This window comes from Gymnogyps californianus, chromosome 1 (assembly GCF_018139145.2).
Source record: "Gymnogyps californianus isolate 813 chromosome 1, ASM1813914v2, whole genome shotgun sequence".
In the NCBI taxonomy this organism is placed as follows: domain Eukaryota; kingdom Metazoa; phylum Chordata; class Aves; order Accipitriformes; family Cathartidae; genus Gymnogyps; species Gymnogyps californianus.
Window position 1 is genome coordinate 145,901,910 of NC_059471.1, and position 20,130 is coordinate 145,922,039.

At 39.6% G+C, this 20,130-nt stretch overlaps 1 protein-coding gene across 1 annotated transcript in view; it reads right to left on the reverse strand.

Moving 5' to 3' along the window:
• Positions 1 to 20,130, reverse strand: part of PDE3A (phosphodiesterase 3A) — a 49,186-nt gene that overhangs the window by 15,990 nt on the left and 13,066 nt on the right. The window contains exons 5-10 of the mRNA XM_050899011.1: positions 19,322 to 19,437; positions 15,356 to 15,575; positions 10,755 to 10,840; positions 10,124 to 10,293; positions 8,666 to 8,803; positions 3,046 to 3,157 (exon numbers count right to left, since the gene is read on the reverse strand). Of these exons, the coding sequence (XP_050754968.1) occupies positions 3,046 to 3,157; positions 8,666 to 8,803; positions 10,124 to 10,293; positions 10,755 to 10,840; positions 15,356 to 15,575; positions 19,322 to 19,437 (842 nt within the window). The remainder of the gene's footprint in view (positions 1 to 3,045; positions 3,158 to 8,665; positions 8,804 to 10,123; positions 10,294 to 10,754; positions 10,841 to 15,355; positions 15,576 to 19,321; positions 19,438 to 20,130) is intronic.

Genomic DNA, 20,130 nt, shown 5'->3' on the forward strand with positions numbered 1-20,130 from the left:
TGGGAAAATCTCACCTACTTCATTAGCCAGATTTCACCTAGCTTCTAAATACAAGGCAGGTAACACTTACCTGACCCTACTTGAGCAAATTTAGGTGCTGTGCTAGCAGCTCCACTGCAAAAAAATCAGCTCAGGATACGTGTACACTGCACAGTTAAACCAGGTTCTTTCTGCAGTTTTCTGGCCAGAGATAAGAGTTCAGGCCCTGGATCCTGTAATCTGGTTTACCAGAGATTTCTTTGCAGAAATGAGAGAGAAAAGTCACCCCAAGGCTCATACCACCAAATCCTTCAAGGCCAGATAAACTATCCCACAATCAACACAACTGGCTGAAAAAGAATCACGTGCTAGTTCAGCACAAAGCATCATCTAAACATACACTAGCAATAAGCAACCATCGTGCTGAAAGAGGGGTAATGCTTTGCTGCACCAGGTCCAAAGCTTACACCTGGGATTAAACCACTGAAGGACAAGCATTTCAGCTTATGATTCAGTGTAATTTTGGGCAGAGCACAGGTATCTTCTACAGTGACTAGCTAAACACAAAGAAATCTGCTAATCTGAATGATAACCTGTGGCTACATTACTGCTGCTGCAGTTCTGGAAAGATGCATTTCAGAGGACAAAGCACAAAAATGTGGGACTCCACTGCTGGGTCACCCCCCATCTGTAAAACTCACAGGAACTGGCTACATCTCTAGATAATCAGTCATCTTAGTTGGAGACACCTTGGTAATGCCAATAAGTCATGTGTCTCTCATGGGCAAACCAACTGCTGGAACAGGCTTGACGGGAACAGGTGAAGAATTAGGTTACATTAAGAAGATAATGGTCAAGAATCACAATAACACTGGAGATGATATGTATCCTTCATTAGGAAAAATTACCAACACACAAGTCCAGGAGCCCTCTCTAAGAAATAATAAGTTGACTGGATTCATTAGGGGTGAAAAAACCTCTGTACTCTAGGGGAGTAGAAGGGACTGGCAGCAAGATGTGTAAGCAACCTGGTTTTATACCTGCTGCATCCTAAACATAGGCAGTGTGCAGCTGACGGAGGGTTTCTCAGCACTGAAGTTGAACTTTACCCTAAGGCCGCTCCTTCTGTGGGAGAAGAGGAAGGAAAGAGAAGACCTGGGATGGAGAAAGCACCCTGGAGAGCCATATTTGCCCTCTTGCCACTGCTAGGGGATGGATAATGCCTCCTCCTGCTGGGAACAGCCACCTTCCCCCTCCAGAGCAGCACTGCTGAGGCCATGTTTCTAACGCCTACCATCAGTGGGGCAGCAGCTGCCAGCCTGCATTTCCCTGGCTCTGGCACAGGAGGGCTCACCATCTTGCTGACCCTACACTCCAGTGCTCGAGGCAACTGCCTACTTTGTCTACACCTAAAATCAGCAGTCTCTTGCCTGCCAAGGGCAGGCGGGTGTAACACAGAAAGGTTTATTATATTCACAATTTGCAATCGCTTTGCTTACTCACTAAACGTGAGCATGATGTCATGACACTTGGCCCTTTTATTTACCCCTTGCTTTCCTCTCTTACTCTTCTTTGTCTTCCCTGTGACCTTCCCTTTAAATACTTGTTGGTGACTGCTAGCTGAAATTTTTAACAGCAAATCAGTAAGCAGCGTAGGAATGGTTAATTTTGGAAAGAAGAAAGTAAAATAAGGAAGGAGTGTCCTCTCCCCTGCCTTCCTCGAAGTACTAAGAACATCCCTCCTGAGACACTAATTTCCTCACGCAAAACCTAGAGGATGGCCCTGCATAGGGGTCTAATGCTTTTCTCAGGAGTAAAGGCTGGATTACCTTCTTGTGAAACTTGTACTGATTTAATCCAACTGGGATAGTCACCATTAGTTTTGTGTGAATAACCCATTTTTCAGTTCAGCAACCAGAAGAAAGAAGTGGTTAAGTCCAAACAAGTTGTTTTGATTTTTACCCCTTCACAGAAATGAAAAACTGGAAGGTAAATTAATTGTGTATTAGACAAAATATTCTGCTTAACTAAAACGAAACACACTTAAGAAAAACCGAGGAAATGAAGGGCTAGATTCACAAAAATCCTGAGACTCTGTGAATAGTTAAATGTTTTAAACAAAGAGGAATGGCTCCAGTAGGACAGATAGACTGTGGGACTTCCACCTATAACCCTCTGAGGCTATAATCTGCTGCTTCAAATCCCTGATCAGGTTCAAACACAAAGAAAGATTTGAAATTTGGTCTCTCACTTTCCCAGAAGAGAGTCCAAACCACCTGGCTGGGAGGCATTTTTAGGTAGCTTTCCTTTAATCTCTCCCACTGCAGCTGTTCCAATTGGTATTTAATATTTTGAGAGAGAGACCACATGACTTGTTAAACCAATGTTTCAGACATTTTTCTGGGACATGAGAGAAAACAGGATGTCCTATATTCCTCAACACTGGGGTTATCAGCTAAAGAGGGTAATAGCTCCCTCTCTCCTCCTAGAAAAAAGGAGTCTTTTGCAGTTGAAGCGGTTTGGTAAATTTGCTTTGCATTAGGAAATACTTTGGGGATGACTGAAAGCAGGTTTTCCAGTGAATAAATGATTCACACTGAAAAACATCAGCCGAGCTGTAGTTGCAGAAGAACAGGATGCACTCATCTACTTGGCATATTTTTTCTGCTTTACAAAGCTCATCTCCTTTGGTAGCATAGCACTGCTACTGTGTAAAAATCCAAATTGCTTACGGGGGGAAATGTTTCAGTAAACTCCAATTGGGGCACTGGGATACACTTGCATCATCAGGAAACAGTTCTTTGTACCTATAGTAGCTTTATATGGTTTCAGGCCTGTGCAGAATTTGTCGTGAATTATTATGAAACAACATGAAACATTAAATGCAATGACAAAACAGATGAGAGGCTGTTGTTCAGCACCAGCCTCTGACTAGAGAGCCATCCATTTGGTCGTGATGTAGTAGAAGAAAAAAAGTAGCTGTTATGAGAGAAGAAAGGCTTCAATAACCAAGTGTGTGCAAAATACCCAAAATTTTAAGGAAGCATGCTGGGAATTTTTACTTACAAGGTATCTCTCGGTATCCACATTCCAAGGCATGAAAGTAGTTCATAAATTCCCTCACTGGTATTTTAAAGGTTTCAAACAGCCCCATGTCTTCAAAAAGCCTGTATGATACCTGAAAAAACAAAACCACCATGCTGCTAAATAGACCAGAAAAACACTAAAAATTAGATATAAAAATAATTCTGTTGAATTACCCCATGAAAACCTGCTTTGCTGGTAATATTTTCTCAAGTACATCTGATCCAGCTATAGCTTCAGCTATTTGCATTTCCATAGGGATGTGGCTACATAGCCAAACAGACAAGCTATTAGTCCTCCTCACTCCTGCATTACACCCTTCCAGCTGTTCTTCTCTTCCTTTCAGGCATATGGATCCCCCATACTTTGCAAGCACCTCAGAAACATACACACATAAAGGAAGAGATCTAGAGGTCTTTAGTGTCTTGGGAAAAATTTCCCCACAAACTTCTCCAAGGAGCATCCATGAGTCAAACCAATTCCCAGAAAAAGGGGGAACAAGTGAAGGAATGACAAAAGGAGAGAACCATTCAGATCCTATGCATTATCTCCTTCCCTCTCCCCCATTTTGGAAGTGAAATGGCAAAATGACTTCTTCAACAGGATTTCAGAGGCAGCAAGCGGCTTAGGAAGCAGAGCTGCTCCAAGTTCCTGGATGGAAAGATGACTGTAGGCATCCAGGAGAGGATATATTGGAAGGGAGAACGTGATGGATGAGTGAGGGGGTGTTCAGGAGAGATGAGTGCTCAGAAATGTAGAGAGCAGCTGCTGCAAAATGGACACTTTTGAAGACAAGTTTGAACTTGACATAGAGAACAATGGGACATAGTAAAATTACTGCCTGACCTTTTAACTTATTTCACAAATTGGACCCTAAAGCCTTTCAGCTTCTTTATTTATTTACTGCTGTTAGCTAAATTCTGTCCTTTTGATGCCATCTGTCTGGTAATGATCTGCCTAGAGCTAAGCAATTTGAAGCACATTTGGAATGACGAGTGCTATACCGGTAAGAAATTGTTACAAATTATGTTTCGTGTTTTACACTTGAAAGTAAATCAAACAGCTATACACACCCGTTTCTTTCTGTATATTGTGTAGATAAATTGGGACCTGTGAGCTGCGCCTAAAGTTTAATGAACATAAACTTCAAATGTCCTGCCACTGTGGATTTTTACAGTAAGAATAATAAAAAAGGATATGAATTTGCAGCATTAATGAACTTCCCTCCCTGCCTCCCCTCCTAGTCATTCCCTGCTAGGAAAAATCTGCATGTGAACTAACTCTGGCAAAGCATTGCAACAGGCAGTGATGATGCAGAGACAGGTTGAGTGTGGTGTCTGACACCATCCGGGATGCCCCTCTAATGACACACATCTAACAGCTGGGGTTCTGCTGGTGGCCTCAGCTCTTACTTCTGTTCCCATCATAATTGTATAAGTGTCACTAGCAATGCAGTCAGAAAAATCACTGCTGGTGGTAATTTCTCTTTGTGGCCATGGCTGTTGGCCATAAAGTGAAAAGTTCTTTATAGCACAGGAGCTAAGGAACTACCGAATTACAGTGCTCTGGAAGACATGAGCTTAGAATAAAAGGTAGGGCCTGTAGAAGGCAAAATTTTACTCTCTGAAAACCCTGTGGGATCCTCCTGTACTGAGGCAGAGCAAAGAGACTGACTTCATGCGTAATTTGGATTAGAAACTGCATAGAATTCTGTTTATCTATCTGGAATCACGGCTGAAGTAAATCAGCCGAGATCCAGACTTTCACCTACCGAGAGATGAGGTATTTTACACTCTAGTATTAGATCACTGAATGGTAAGCTTCATATTTCCAGCAAAATATCTCTGTATAAAAAGTGGAAGCATGATGAAATATTATTCTGCAGGAGCAAACCTTACTGGTCTACATTACCAATACTGGACAGGTATCTTAAATAAACCATGTCATAAAAGCATGTTTTTTCTCCCCTTGGATTTTGGGGGGCGACAAATTCCACAGCAGTTGAAAAGAAGTGAAGCTGACTGTGATGGATATGAATGATAGCTCTTCCTCATGACTTGGAGTAAAATGGCGTTATTCTTGTGGTTGTCAGAAAGCATAAACAGCCAAGCAAGTCATTTGGACATTTTTGTAATGTTTTCTTTCTTTCTTTCTTAGCACATGGGGAGGAGGAAGGGGTAAGGGCAGGTCAGAAAGAGGAAAAAAGGGCATTGATGTCTTCCAGAAAGTCAACTAACTAAATTCTTTCATTTAAAAAAAAAGAAAAACTGTGTAGTTTTGTTTATTCATTGCTCTGGATTAACCATTTTTAAACACTTCTGTCTTTTAAAATCCTTCCTTCCCAAACTGCATGCTGCTTCATGAGCTCCCTGGGAGTTAGAATCCCATGGGCTGAGCACGGCATCCTCGCAGCCGTGCTGCGGTCCCTGCTGCCAGGGACAAGCCCAGGGAAACTCCAACAGCTGCCAGGCACTTGGCAGTGGGTGCTCCACACTGCCTCTTCCCTCCAGCCTCCATTTTCTGCTTGTCTCTGCAACGATTGCTAATGCTTGAATGAATCATTTATAACTCAGATACTTCTGGTGATGCTGCCTGAAGAAGGACAAGCACATCTCCTGAATGATTCGTACTGGAAGTTGTTTTGGAAATGGGGATCGTGATTCACATGTAGCTCCTCTCCTGGGTGTTGCAAGCACACATAAATGGCTCTCGTTGGAGGACACGTGCAAAGTTTAGTTTAGCGGTTCCCCACTTGTCATTTGCAGGAAACCCCTTGCACTCCTTTTTTGTCTCTTGTATTTGCTTTCTTTAAACGTGTGTTTCTTTTAAGTTGTTGGCACCTGGTCTCTGGCTCTGACAAACACAACTCCTCACAAGGGCCGCTGTGATGATCCCGAGAATATCCCATCCCCCAAGGACTGATTTCCCTCAGTCCTTCATATAACGGCTGCAGCTTCTCTCTGCAGAAGCCATACGTGATGATGAGATGACCAAACATTCCTCTTGGCACCACCCAGGGACCAACTCACATGCGCTGCAATGATGCCACCCCGCCTCGATGCTGCTCATGTACTGAGAGCACAGGAACACCACCAGCATTTCTCATCTCTATGGGCCCAGTAATAAAAGCTAGAAAGAGACCTTGACTTTAGCCTATTCTTTTTCATTTTATTTGCTTTCCAAGGCAAATGAGTTTCTCTTCCACAGGTTTTAGTTTTATAGGAGCTGTAACAAGAGTGTTAAGTGTGACTGAAGACATTATCTAACTTTATGGCCTGTTGTGAAGCATCAACTCAGTTGGAGAGCTCTGCTGTTCCTTTCTGAAATGAGACTGGTATGTAAATTCCTCTCTAACCCCTATCATGCATATTTGTTAGTGGCACATTTAGAGTGCTTGCCACTGTACTTTGCACAGATGCTTTTATGGCCGCTGACTGGTTTGGGGTCTTTCTATATGTCTAAATCAATTTAACATTCCAAAAAGAAGAAACAGACATCTCAAGCAGCTTTAAAGATGCTAAGCCAGCATTTGCTTTCTAAACTGAATGCTTCCCTAGAGGCACGTGTCAACTCTGCTTTATTCCATCTCATAAATTTAACCTAGCAAGGCAAACACAGTTAATTCAGCTTGTTAATTTACTTATTTTTAACGGATGAGTCCATCTAATGGCAAAATACAGAGAATAAATCATTAGAGTTTTTGTTTTCCTTTGTTTATACTGTCCCAGGATTTAAAATTTATATGAGAAAAAGACAATACTTTTGGCTGGAGAAAAAGATTTATTTATTTTAGTTCTCTTATTTCTGAAAATAATTTTGTTAGGAACATCTGAGTAGGTGGGGGAAAGAACTAAAGGATCTATCTTTATTTTATGAACAAGATTGAACTTGCTACATTCTGCTCTTAGGGAGTGGGAGTTATTACAAACAGCTGTTACAGAAAATGCTGAATTTTGATCACAAATATTATTTATTAAAGCTTCTCTATTTTATTTCACAGGCCTCATTTTGTGGCACTGCAAAATGGATAATATGCTCAGAATCTGTGAAAAAAACAGATGTTGGAAAACAGAGTGTGGAGCTTTAGTGCAAATTGAGGGAGGCACAGGGGAATTGTCCTGAGAGGTACAGAACTCCATGCAATTGGTAAACTGCTTAAAACCTACAGAGGTACCCATGTAAAACCAGAACAAATTTTGGCTCATCCAAACTGTTGGTTATGCCATTAAAAAAAAGTTCTTTTTCCTTATGTTTCATTTATCATTCTATTATCATTCTATGCTACCAGAAAAAACATGACCTATATGATCTAGAAGAGCATTTTAATCACACGCTCACTGTCTAGTGCAAAAGTGTCTCAATGATCATCACCGAATTTATATCAATATCCACATCCAGCCATAGTTTGCCTATTTCTCTAAAATTAACCTAGAGAGCTGGCAGGCTGGTTAAACATAGATGTTACTTGCCAAGCTACAGAACAATAAAAGGCAGACCACAGAATAAATTTGAATTCATGCCGTGGTTTTCCTGGTTGACCACTGGATAATTGAATCTAGCTGAATAATAGTTAACCACCAAGGGACCAAGATTTGATACAGCATTCTCTGGAGCTTGTTGCACTGAGATCTGCCTGACACACTAACCTCTGTGTTTGTGGCGGGTGTTAATTGTCCCACATTATACCAATCAACATAATCTCTTCTTTCCAGCACTCATCACTACATAATGCCTTGTAAAGTGATACTAGATCAGTCAGATTCTCTTGGAGTTTTTTCCCTTCCATGCCTAAATAATAATAATTACTTGCCTTTGCTGTTTAATAAACCTCAATACTTCCGTAAGAAAAAATGGCTAATTTCTCAGTGTGCCAGGAAACGGGGCATAACAGAGAAGAAAGTTCAGCCAAGAAAGTGATTATGGAAGTGACATTAATCGTGCTGGGTAGAGATGGGCTGTGTCAGTACCTGCATTCAACTTACACGAGGGAATGAAAAACCGATAGTTGAAAGAAAGACTAGTAAGCTCTCACATCCTGATTAAAAGTAAATTAGACTTCCCTACATAATAATGACATGAATTTACTATCAAAGTGCTGATTCTTTAAAGGTGAGGGAATATAGCAATGACTGTTTTTTCCCCCACTTTCTGAAACCTTGCTTTCTTGCACAGCCTGACTGAAATCTCCAGTATAAAAAAGGACCAAAGTCCTGTATTTCCTGCATCAACAGAATATATTTACTGTTTAGTCCTCCCATGCTGAACCCCCTGAGAAATGCTTTCACAAAGAACTCAGTATGGGGTGGCAGCACCTCCTGCAGATGGAAGAGAATATTCAGAAAGGTTTATGTAAACTCATTGGCAGACAGCAGCAGGCAGAATAGGTGTGTGGTTTTTTCTTTAGCATTTTTAAATATAAAAATGTAGAAATTTAAAAGTAAGGAATGTAATGAGACGGAGTTCATATTGTCAGCTTTGAATTAGGTGGCAGGGATCACAATTCATTGGATGACCAGCTTGTAAGGAGAATGGGTCTTAACACTACTTTGTCTAAATCTGTCAATAATCTAGCCAGTCATTGCAGACAAGATATCCTTCTCACCTGACTGAGAATCCGACCACATTTCTTTCCGATTTTTTCCACCAAATCGAAGATTGGGAAGTTCCAACTATTTAGCTGCTCCATCAAGGGATCCAAGTTGTCCATAACCAGAGGCTCAGGAGCAAGTACAGGCTTGTCCTATGCCAGAAATCAGAATAAAGAGGAATTTTAGTTCTGTGAAGCATCTCATGCAAAAATTATGCTCTTAAAAACTAAGGTCACATTAGCATCATCTGTAAGTGAATGGTACTTTACTCAGCTCAGCGGAGATGTCCCCATTTCTACCAGCCCTGCAGCTAGTCACTCTCCTTTATAATTTGTTTCACTTGAATGAATAGGAAATTCTGTATATGAACTTATCCATGAGACACATTAATTCATTCATTCATGGGAATCATTCATTCATTTCCAAGGGAGTCTGTCTTCTTTATTGTAGAATTTGCTGCAGTACAGAGGGAAAAGTGCTCAGTTTCTACTTCTGCATCAGGACTCATTCATTACAATCTGACATGGCTAATGGAGCTTGGTCCAAGTGAAGACCAGTACTTCTTAAACTGACACCTACCTGTTTGTCAAGGTCTGCAAATAAAAGATGGGTTGTGCCCCTCTTTCATATTTCTCCCTGTATACTGCCTTGAATTTCATTATTACTAAGAAACTGTAGATGAGTAAATGCCAAAATATCTCAAGAAAAATGCCTTCTCTCAGCTGTCCAACTCCAATTCAACAGATTACAATAAAGTTTTCAAGAGTTCGTGCCAACTTAAATTTATTAATTCAGTTGTACAACAGGCTGTGGAAAATCTAACTATACAAAGCTTTCCCTCTGCTTCTCAATCAAGCTTACAGCTGAATACAGTAGTCATGAGAAGATCAGCACTTGTTCACCATACTGTAATGTTCTTATGTTCAAGACATACACCAACAATAATATCACACAGCACCCTCAGACAAGTGTTAATTTATTTTAAAATAAGAACCACTGTATATATTAGCCAAGATTGCAAGGCCATTGAGAAGCTGAAGTGGCTGAACAGGAAGACTATATATCATGCTGGTAGTCTGAGAAGATAATTTCTCTTCCTTCCAATCCATTTCCTTTAAAGGCAACGCTAACACAGAAGCCAAACATTTCAGAAATGCCTAAGGCCAGATCCATAAACTTATATTTATTCATCAAAATAGACGGTTAGTGTTTCACAAGTGGCCAGTGCTTAGCAGCTCTCACACATTTCAATGGTTCCTTTCAATTCTTGAAAGTCAATCCTCCTACTGCAAGGTAGGAGCCTGCTGCAATTGTTGCTTAAAACCACGGTCACAATCTTTAGACAGCCCTATGGGGTTTTTTTGTGGGGGTTTGGGTTTTTTGGTTGGTTTAGTTTTTTGTTTTGTTTTTTTTTTTCCCCCAGAGTCAGTATACACTCAGTCTATTGTGCAAGTGGAACTTAAACAAGCTACCTCAGGTGGTATCAAGGGATGCAGAATGATGGTCTCAGGTGTGTATGTCCTACAGACGGATCCCTTCCGTGTCTGCTCTTTGGAGCAATCTGTCTCATCATCATTTTGTACGATATCGCTGCTATCACTGTTGTTGGTCTCATAGTCAGAAGTGGCTTGCGCAGGATCATCTGCAACACAAATCACAAAGCTTGTTGTGTGAACAGCAAGGATTGCATGAAAGTCTTCCTGTGACCTTCTGAATAATAGCAACAGGATCTCTGACTCATAATACATATGTGCAGCTTGGCTGGGTCCAAAGTCAGACAATCTGTCCAAAGGCATTAAAGCATATACCCTGCAGAGTGTAAAAAATGGGATCAGGGATTGAAGAGTGAGAAAAATTTTGAGGACCATTATTTGAGCTGACTACGTTAGATGATGGAAACTGTATTTCCTTCATATTTTAAATCTATTCTTCATTAGCATTTCGCACATGTTGTACACACAAAAAGGAAAGGAGCCTGAAAGACAATTTGTACGGTCTCACCTACGTATGTTCTCCTTTTATGACAGACAGGCATATCTGCCCTTTCAGTGACTGATTATTGAATTTTAAGGGATGAGGAGTTTTTGATGGACAAAGAATTACCTGTTCTGTTCAAGGTGTGTGTGGTACCATCATTTCTATCTAGTGTCCCATCACCAGCTTCTATTTGGTTATAGGGTCTGCCACAGCTGAAATACATCAAGAAACATGCACAATATAAAGAACCATGTGCATTAGACAGTCTTATGTAAAATGATTTCCTGCTGACAGTGTAAGATTATGTCATACAGTATAAGCTATGGTACAGGGTGCATTCTCCAGACGAAATTACAAGAGCGAGCTGAAGTTTTATTGGAAGTCAGGGATGTAAAAAGACAAAAACACAAGACCACCTTGGATTAACTGGCCATCACCGTTAAATTTGTGTTGCCAACAGTAAACCTATACCATGTGATTTTTTTTTTTTAAATGATTTTTTTATTCTCTAAGTTTATCAGTACAAAAAAATCCCCTGGTTTTGCACTACACCTGCCCCATAAACATGAATTAAAATGATGAAAATGTGCCACAGTGCCATACAATCTTATATAATTCAATTTGATCACAGTCATGATGTGGCTTTACTCTGCTTTTCCTGCCTAAAACCTGAATATGTTCCTCTTAAGGAGGAAAGAGGTATTTTGCCATTACTTCGGTGACAACATAGCAAGTACATCAGCACCAAGGGGGCGTTTCGGACAGAACATGAGGTGAGTGATCTAGCATCCAGACATTTAGCAATGAAACTAGAAGACAGAGTTTGCTTCATCATTCCCAGAACAGAAAGACATTGTGGGAGGGAGCACAATATCATGGCCTTTCCAAATGACTGGCTCTTCCCTTCCATTAAAATGCTTTATTCCTTGTGTGTATTTCCCTTTAAGCCCTAAATGTGAATTCAATACCAGCTGGAACATTTCCAATTACAATGTCCCAATATGACTGAGTCTAGGACCTGAAGGAACAATGATATATCATGAAAACATGAGAGAACTTAACAAATCTGAAGCCTCATTTAGCAGTATTATATCAAATCTGTCCACGAAAAACTGCCATTTTAACATTTCTTTCTCTGGTTCGAGTCAGTATTTTGTGGCATATCTCATACATAACAGCCTTTGCAAAGCAACTATTACAAAATTATTTTGATTGGTCAAACTTTGTACTAGAAACTTTGCACCAATGTAAGTTCACCATATAAAAACGGCTGAAATCCTATGCCAGATGGCTTTTGACTGGGTCATCCAGAAAGTATTCTGGAGCTTGGTATGCCCTGCAAACATAATGAATTCCTGAAAGAATTTTAAATAAAAATACAAATCTGTATACAATGATACTCGTAGTGCATAGCCAAGCAAATAAATCTTGTATCACTCAGGTTTATAAACAAGATGAAAAAAAAGTATTGATTTCTCTCTCCCACATTCCTTGTGGTTTCCATAAGGTCAATGCTAACAAGCCAAAATGTAAAAGAGAAAGAGAGCCTTTGATTGGTTATAATGCTATAAGGCTTTTGCGTCATTATGAGTGTACCTCTTTATTTCCAGAACATATGCAAACTCACACTGATTTAATATATATGGTGCACATAAAACACTATATTAAAATTACTGAGCTACCTAGTTGTCCTGGTTTCGGCTGGGACAGAGTTAACTTTCTTTTTAGTAGCTGGTACAGTGCTGTGTTTTGGATTTAGTGTGAGAATGATGTTGATAACACTCTGATGTTTTAGCTGTTGCTAAGTAGCGCTTATCTTAAGCCAAGGACTTTTCAGTTTCCCATGCTCTGCCAGCAAGCAGGTGGGCAAGGAGCTGGGAGGGAGCAGAGCCGGGGCAGCTGACCTGAACTAGCCAAAGAGGTATTCCATACCATGGAACGTCATGCCCAGTATATAAACAGGGGGGAGCTGGCCGGGAGGCGCGGATCGCGGTTCGGGAACTAACTGAGCATCGGTCAGCGGGTGGTGAGCAACTGCATTGTGCATCACTGGTTTTTTTTTTCTTCCCCCCCCCTTCTTTTGTTGCATTCCTTTTCATTACTATTATTATTATATTTCATTATTACTATTGTTAGTATTATATTTTACTTTAGTTATTAAACTGTTCTTATCTCAACCCACGAGTTTTACTTTTTTTTTCCTTTGCTTTCCTCCTCCTCACCCCACTGGGAGGGGGAGGGGGAAGCGGCTGCGTGGTGCTGAGTTGCTGACTGGGGTTAAACCACGACACTAGTAGAACACTTGAAATCTGCTCTATGTCAGACGTAAACGTGCCTATGCAACTTTAACTCAATCCTCTTCATGCACAGGCATAATATACTTCTTAATCACAGGACTGTTTAACATTTTTTCCACAGGATTCCTGCCTAATTCACTAAGCAGAATTAAAAATGATTACTTACAAGTTATTTTAACAGCATTGCCTGGTATATGCTCTTGTTTAATGCAGTTTTCAAACTCTGCTGCCCTACCTCATTTCACTTTGTAAGTAAAAACAAAGGTACAGTAAAACTGCTGTCTTGATGCCACTGCCTGGGTGGATCTGATTTAAAGCACTGAACCCATCAAGAGTTCATTTCCTCTGTTGTTGTTGGGGGACGGAGTGGTTTGGTGGTGGCAGAGGTTTGCTGACTCAGTATTATTTCCTAGCAAGGCAGTTTTTTTGGCAGTAAATGTAGGGGATTGCATACCATGAAGACTAGCAATCTACAATGTGAAAGCTCAAACATTAAAAGATTTATTTCCAGTGTTTGTTAATTTAACTCTCTCAGCTTGTCTTAGCCATTTAATTTCTTTGGGTTTTTTTGTTTGTTTGTTTGGGTTTTTTTTGTTGGTGTTTTTTTTTTTTTTAATTGTGCTTACATTATTAAGGGGTGCATTATTTATGTGCTGTTACTTCAGCTTGTATCTGTGGATATGACAGTTCTATACACTAATGGCTAGAAATGTGACAGTGCTTATGATTTTTCAATGGACATTAAAGGAACAGTGGCTATTAGTAATAGTGGATGACAATTCCATTAGCAGTTGTTACACCATAATATTTTAAATAATGTGTTTGTTTCAAATAATCAACAACAAGGTCTATGCCAGCAATGTAACTATTTGTAATGCTTACACAGACTAAGCATTTGAAAACAAAGAAATTAAGAATCTAAATACGCTATGCAACCTGCGTAGATCACATAAGACAGTAGTCACATAAAAGCTAAGGAGCATTTTACCAATGATTACATTGAAATGAAAGTCTACACATATCAAGAAAATAGATTTCATTACTATCTACAACAACCTTACATTGATTTTTTTTTTTTTGACATTTTTTAAGCAATTGTTAACTGTTCTCTTTAATAGAAGGCTTCCAGCGATAATTGTTACTACCTAAAGTAATAATATTTTGTTGAAGTAGTAATAAAGGCACAGTTTAATGAGACAGTAGCAGATTTACAGTATATTTCTTATGTGTAATATAGTTTTCATTTCAAATGAATCAGTGCAAGTCCCAGTTTTCCAATACCTTTGGAAAACTTTTAAAAGCACTTGGTTTCTATTTAGTCACCTAAATATGTCTTAAAAGCCTGTCAGGATCCTAGTCTGAACTCCAGTGAGGATGACTCCTTTGAGCAAACTCGCAATCTCAATTTTGACTTTCTCACATCCACTTCCTAGCCCTGCACACAGCATACCGAGACACATCCAAAGTCACGTGACCAAAGCCAGAAACAAAAAACTATTTCCAAAGATAGTCAAACTTGGTAACATTGAACACAGCCTCAGATAACGTGCTGTCTGCTGGCTAGCCAATAATCACAAATCAATCACTACTATGACCAAAAGTAACATCTAATGAGTAAGGTAACCTTGAAACTGCACTGCAACAGGCTTCTAAATAGCAGTGTTTCCCACTATTCTGAACTGGACACATTGCAAACTCCAGTAATCTAACTTAGCAATTGAATCCTTTTCAAGAAGATAAGCAGAACAACTTTCTTTTCAAAATGCTGATTTTGCAGATCAGGTCTGCGTAATCTAATAATGGGCTACTTTAAAGTGTGAAATTAAACTGTGTTACTCTAACTCTTAGCAGTAAACAGAACTCCGCTGCAGTTGACTTCTGAAAAAAATCCCAATGCTACATAATCTGACTCTGTCTAGGACGGATAGGATCCACTCCTTCTGAGAGAGTGCTCAAAATTACATAGTCTTCAGGCATTGTTGGCACGCCTTTATCAGAAGGCTACAGGCCAGCAGCTTTTAAACCCAGGCAGTCAGATTTTTCTATCAAACATCAGGTGCCCGCTGTGAAAGACTTGGCCTGTGACCTGAAAGTGACTGTTCATGTTAAGGGCATGGCGTGAGAAACACACGTTGTTAACATAAAATCCAGCTTTGAGATCTGCAAGTTATTGACGAAGAATTTATTTATGAATCAGACTGTGCATCTGACATGAGTAAAAGCTATAAATGTAGCTAACAGTCTTGCACTTTAAAAGCACTTTGTAGCATCAATCTACACAATTACTCATATACTAAGAACTGCTCAGATATGGTGAAATATCAATACACAATACCGCAGCAAATCACAAAAACTTGTATGTGGGCCAAAAGAGCTTGTTCGTGAGAACAACGTGAAATGATTCCAACGCATGTCAAATTACTATCTTACCTGCTGCAGATGACAGAGGGGCTGATAATAGGGTCTGACAGGCTAGGTACACTCTGAGTAGAAGTTAAGACTTTGTGTGGCTTTAAGCCTTGCTTGGTGTCAATATCTGTAGAGTCTGGAAATGACACGGAAGATGTTTTTCCGGTAGGACTTGTGGCAGGCGTTCCCTGAATCGGTGAATGGCATGGGGAGGTGAGAGGTGAAATATTTGGCGGGATACCTGGCAAGAGAAAAGAAGAGTCTTGTCAATTAACAGAAGTGGCAGATGGTTGTATGAGTTCACTGTGCAGAAATACTCCTCTTGAGATGCACAGGTACCAGCATAGCTTCCAAACTGAAAAATAAGAGAAAACCCTCCTCCACTCTGAGCCAAGCCGACGGCTGTCACAGAGAGATGAAGCTCCATTATTATCAGCCACGTCTACCTGCTGAAGATCTGGCTCAAAATATGAAGCATATTCTCCCTGTTGAGCAGGATGCACTAACTGGCAGGCATGAAATGAAAGGCATGCATTAGTGGCATGACTATTGGTATCAACATGTTCTAGTGACAGAGACACCAAACTCCAAATAGGCAGTTCCCAGACCCATCTGCAGCTTCTCTTTGCTTCACTGTGTCCATCTGTAAAGCAGGGACAAGAAAGGCTTACACACGTTCCCAGCAAATTTGAATTTGTACATGTGTGAAGACTAGCAATAAACCAAAAAAGCAATTTTTAGCAGTCATATAATGTATGAATATAAAATGTTGCACTTACGGTGCCATTTCCACATTCCTCACAGATTTCGGCCTTGATCTTGTGCAGCTTGAATTTATTTTTCAGTATCTGTTGCTCACTATGGGAGACTTGCAACCATTACCTGTACCACATGGTATTGTACTCCTGAGCTAGTGTATCAGAAACTGCCAATATCCACATGTGAACACTAGCAAGATGTATTTCTCTCTGTCCCTTATTCTATCTAAGCACCACTGCCAAGATGAAATGCATCAGCCAGTCTAGTGTTTGAGACAAAGTGCCACCTTCTTTTTGAATCCACTTTACATTTTCTAGTCTTGGACAAAAAGGTCCCATTCACAATAAAGCGCAGAGGAGCAAACATAATCTAGCTTAAAAGGAAATGCATGTAAATTGACTTACCTCTTGTTCTAAAGTTTGTAGGAACTCAGCCCCAGTTCATTTACCATGTTCATCTTCAAAGTCAAATGACATAAAGAGCTTAGGAACTTTAACTGGTTTTATGTTTGAATTGTGCCCACTATCTAAATGCATTCCAGACACACAAATTATCTTAGAATAAGGCAATATGTTGATTTAACTTTATGAAATACTAACCTTGCAGGATATATGTCTACAGTTCCAGTGGTTTTTCCTGATAACAACTTACTGTGATGTGAGGTTAAAATATGATTTACTGTTGACAATCTAAGAGTTAAAAGTAATCCCTGACAGTTACTACACTGTAATTTTGAGATATCCAACATCTCCTAAGTTTTGGTTAGGGTATTTCTTCAGCAGACATGTGGTATGTATTACTGTCTTAATTCAATGATTGCAACTAGGATATTATGCTAGTCTTGAGACCAGAAACCTACAGCCTCCAGAGCAATTAAAAAGTTATCAGATGGCCATGATGTATGGAAATAGCTTTAAAATACAAAAAGCTTCTGTTTCACATTTACTAATCCTTTGAGATATCTGCTTTCCATCCAACAAAAATATGTCTCTCAAAACATTTCGCAGTCTGTTAGTTGCACAGGGGATTGAGTTGGATTATTACCTATCTTTGAGCTACATGTTACCAGGTAATCTTCATGACTGTTAGAGAATACAATATATATGGTCATCTTTCAACAATTTAAAGCAAGTCCTGGCAATTTAAACAACGATTTTCACAATAATGTTTCTAATCACAGCTGGCATTCTACTGCTAGTCTGGGCTCCTGTCTCTTGAAATATTTTTGGTTGTGTTTTTTTTTTTTAAATTTGCAAGGGTAGGTAACCAAAAGTAAATAAATTTACCAGAAAATTGCCAACCTATTTTCAATACTCCAACATGTAACCATCTATTGGCAAAAGTGACAGAAAACGTGCCTTGCTACAGCAAGGAATTTTGAACAATCAAGATAAGAGAAGAGTAACAATACAGGGAGAATTTTTTTAAGTACATCCATCTGCTTAGGTCCTCCAGAACTTTTACACATGTGCAGTGTTGAAGAAATAAAACAGTAACTTCAATGTGATGTGAAATTACATACAAAAACACTTGAGTTTACCTCAGAATTTTGCCAAAATAGGTATAGCTAGCCGTATTTTAAAATGCTAATGTTTTCATGCATAATTAAAGACACATTTTATAAATTAACAGATCTACAGATTTAGCTAGATCAACTTCTACCAAGAATTATTATATATTGCCAATGGAGCTAATATATAAAAGTCTAATTTGTATTAACTAGTGCAAATTGAAGCAATTCTTTAGTTGGAACAGGAAAACAAATCATAATTAAAAAGGCATGATTGTAAACAGTCTAAAACATCAAAATATCAATCTTCCGCATAAAATGCTGAGCCACAATTTCTACTCCTGTCAATCAGTGCCCCTAGGAATTGCTTGCAATGGAATGGAGCCCTCTCTTCATCATAGGGGAGCTCATGTATTTGGGCAACAGAGATGACTATTAAGACTTTCTGGAAGCAGAAAAGACTAAATGTAAAACTGACTGATGGGGTTGATAAGTCTTGTTTTTCAAGTATAAAATACTATACCCCCTCCCCCTCTTTCAAGTTAATGGGTTAATCTCTGAAAATCACACGTCTAAATTGGATTTGTTTTATTCTAAAAAAAATTCCTGGATTCTTGGCCCTATATCTCCATTATTTTCCAGGTTCAATTTTATTCATTTGCCTATGTGCCTATTACCTTTTAAGATAATATCGTATCACTTAATCTTCACTGTGCTATAACAAAGCAGCTTCTGTACAAGAGGAGATGAAATAAACTCTTCAGTTTGAAAAGGAGATGTGATGTGACAGCACTAGATATGCAGAATAATTGTGTGGCCGTATCTTCAAACCCATCTCTAAGCCGGGATTCTCTGACTTTTCCGATGTCAGGCCTCAGGCATCTATCAATTTCCATCTGATGTCTGAGTGGCCAGTATCTCTGAGTAACATCACCTCAACATCATTTCATGTTTGGAAAAAAAAAGGGCTGATTTATGATAATTTTGAATTGCAAGTTAAAGCATAGCTAAACATTACTTTATCCTGCATTTGTACAGGGAAGAGAACCACATTACTGTGGATTAAGACTGCTTCATCTATGTCATATTGCACATTTCATTATCAATTAAGAAGTCATCTTCTCAATTTCTTTCCCTCAGTTAAAACAGGAGTAATTTTTTTAAAGGCCCAAAAAGCTGAGTAAAAAGCCCCATATTTCTCATCTCTAAAAATCAGTAAGAACTACCTGGACTTTCTCAATAGTGAATATACAGAGATAGACCTCTGAGTTATAATGGCTTTGTCTTGGATATGTTTGCATAAGATGGGTCAGTTGCTGCCTACAGCTCCGAATGTGCTTCAAGAAATCTCAGTCAGGCAATAGACACAGACAGTTAATCTAACAAATGTTATAGAAAACACTCTGTTCTCAGCCCTGTTGTAGTCAAGGGAATTACCTGGATATAAACCACAACACGATTTAGTATCGTACTTGTTACATCATGTCATGACTAACCCGTATAAATCATAAAAGTCAAAACATTTGCAATGGCATCACTATAAGCTATAATATTTTAAGCCATTGTTTTGTTTTTTTTTAAATAAAGGAAGTAACTACATTTATATTGATGGAAAAATAAGAAAAGACACAGATTGGATAGAGATCAAAAGCAGCTGCACGTGCTAGTCACGGGGAAGCAGCTAAGCAAGCCTGACAGAGCCATGGATGCCCACTCACCTTGCCGGCTCTGCCTTTTGGCATTCAGGTGGTTGGTAGAAGACATGGTGTAGGAGGTGGAGAAGGACCTGCTTTTCGTGATTGTCATCAGAATTGAGTTGTTCCAGGAGTCAGTGCTGCAAAACCAGAGCGCAAATAAGCATCGTTCAACACAGTAAAAAAGCCTCAACAGCAGATCTTAAGAAGTTAGGAGCCACAGCAAGAAGTATGCAATACTGAGATAGCACAAAATCTGACGAGGCAAACGGCATCTATCTGCTGGCTGAACTGCTATTTGTGAGGCGCTCAGTATTGTATTCAGCAAAAATATTTACAATGCAGACACTCCAAAGCTGGACTTCCTTCAGTGCTGAGGCCTATTCACTTTATTTATACAAAGCTGTCTTCATTATATTGTTCTGACAGTACAAAGAGGCTTAAAAGTTCGCTTGAAATAAGTTAAATTTATATTCTCTTTTAACGCCTCCTTACAAGAGCCAGAAGTGCCAGAAGTTCTCAGTGTAAATGAAAAATTAGTCTCTTTGACTCCTCTGCTGCAACCGCCAAGGCAGATACCCAGTAACCCTTCGGGCACTGGAGGAGCTCCTCAGGAGGCCGGAAGAGGCTTGGAAGAGCCCTGCGTTTCTGTTGCTAGTGGTGTGCCTCTTCTCTGGGTGAAGTACTTCATGCTCTGGCCAACTGAAACGCATGTTGCATCTCAAAAAAAATCCTACTGACAGACCTTGAAGACATTGGTCACTGATCCAGGAGAAACTCACTGCAGGAAAATAAGGTGGATGTGTCTGTGTGTGGGGAACAAATGCTGGTTC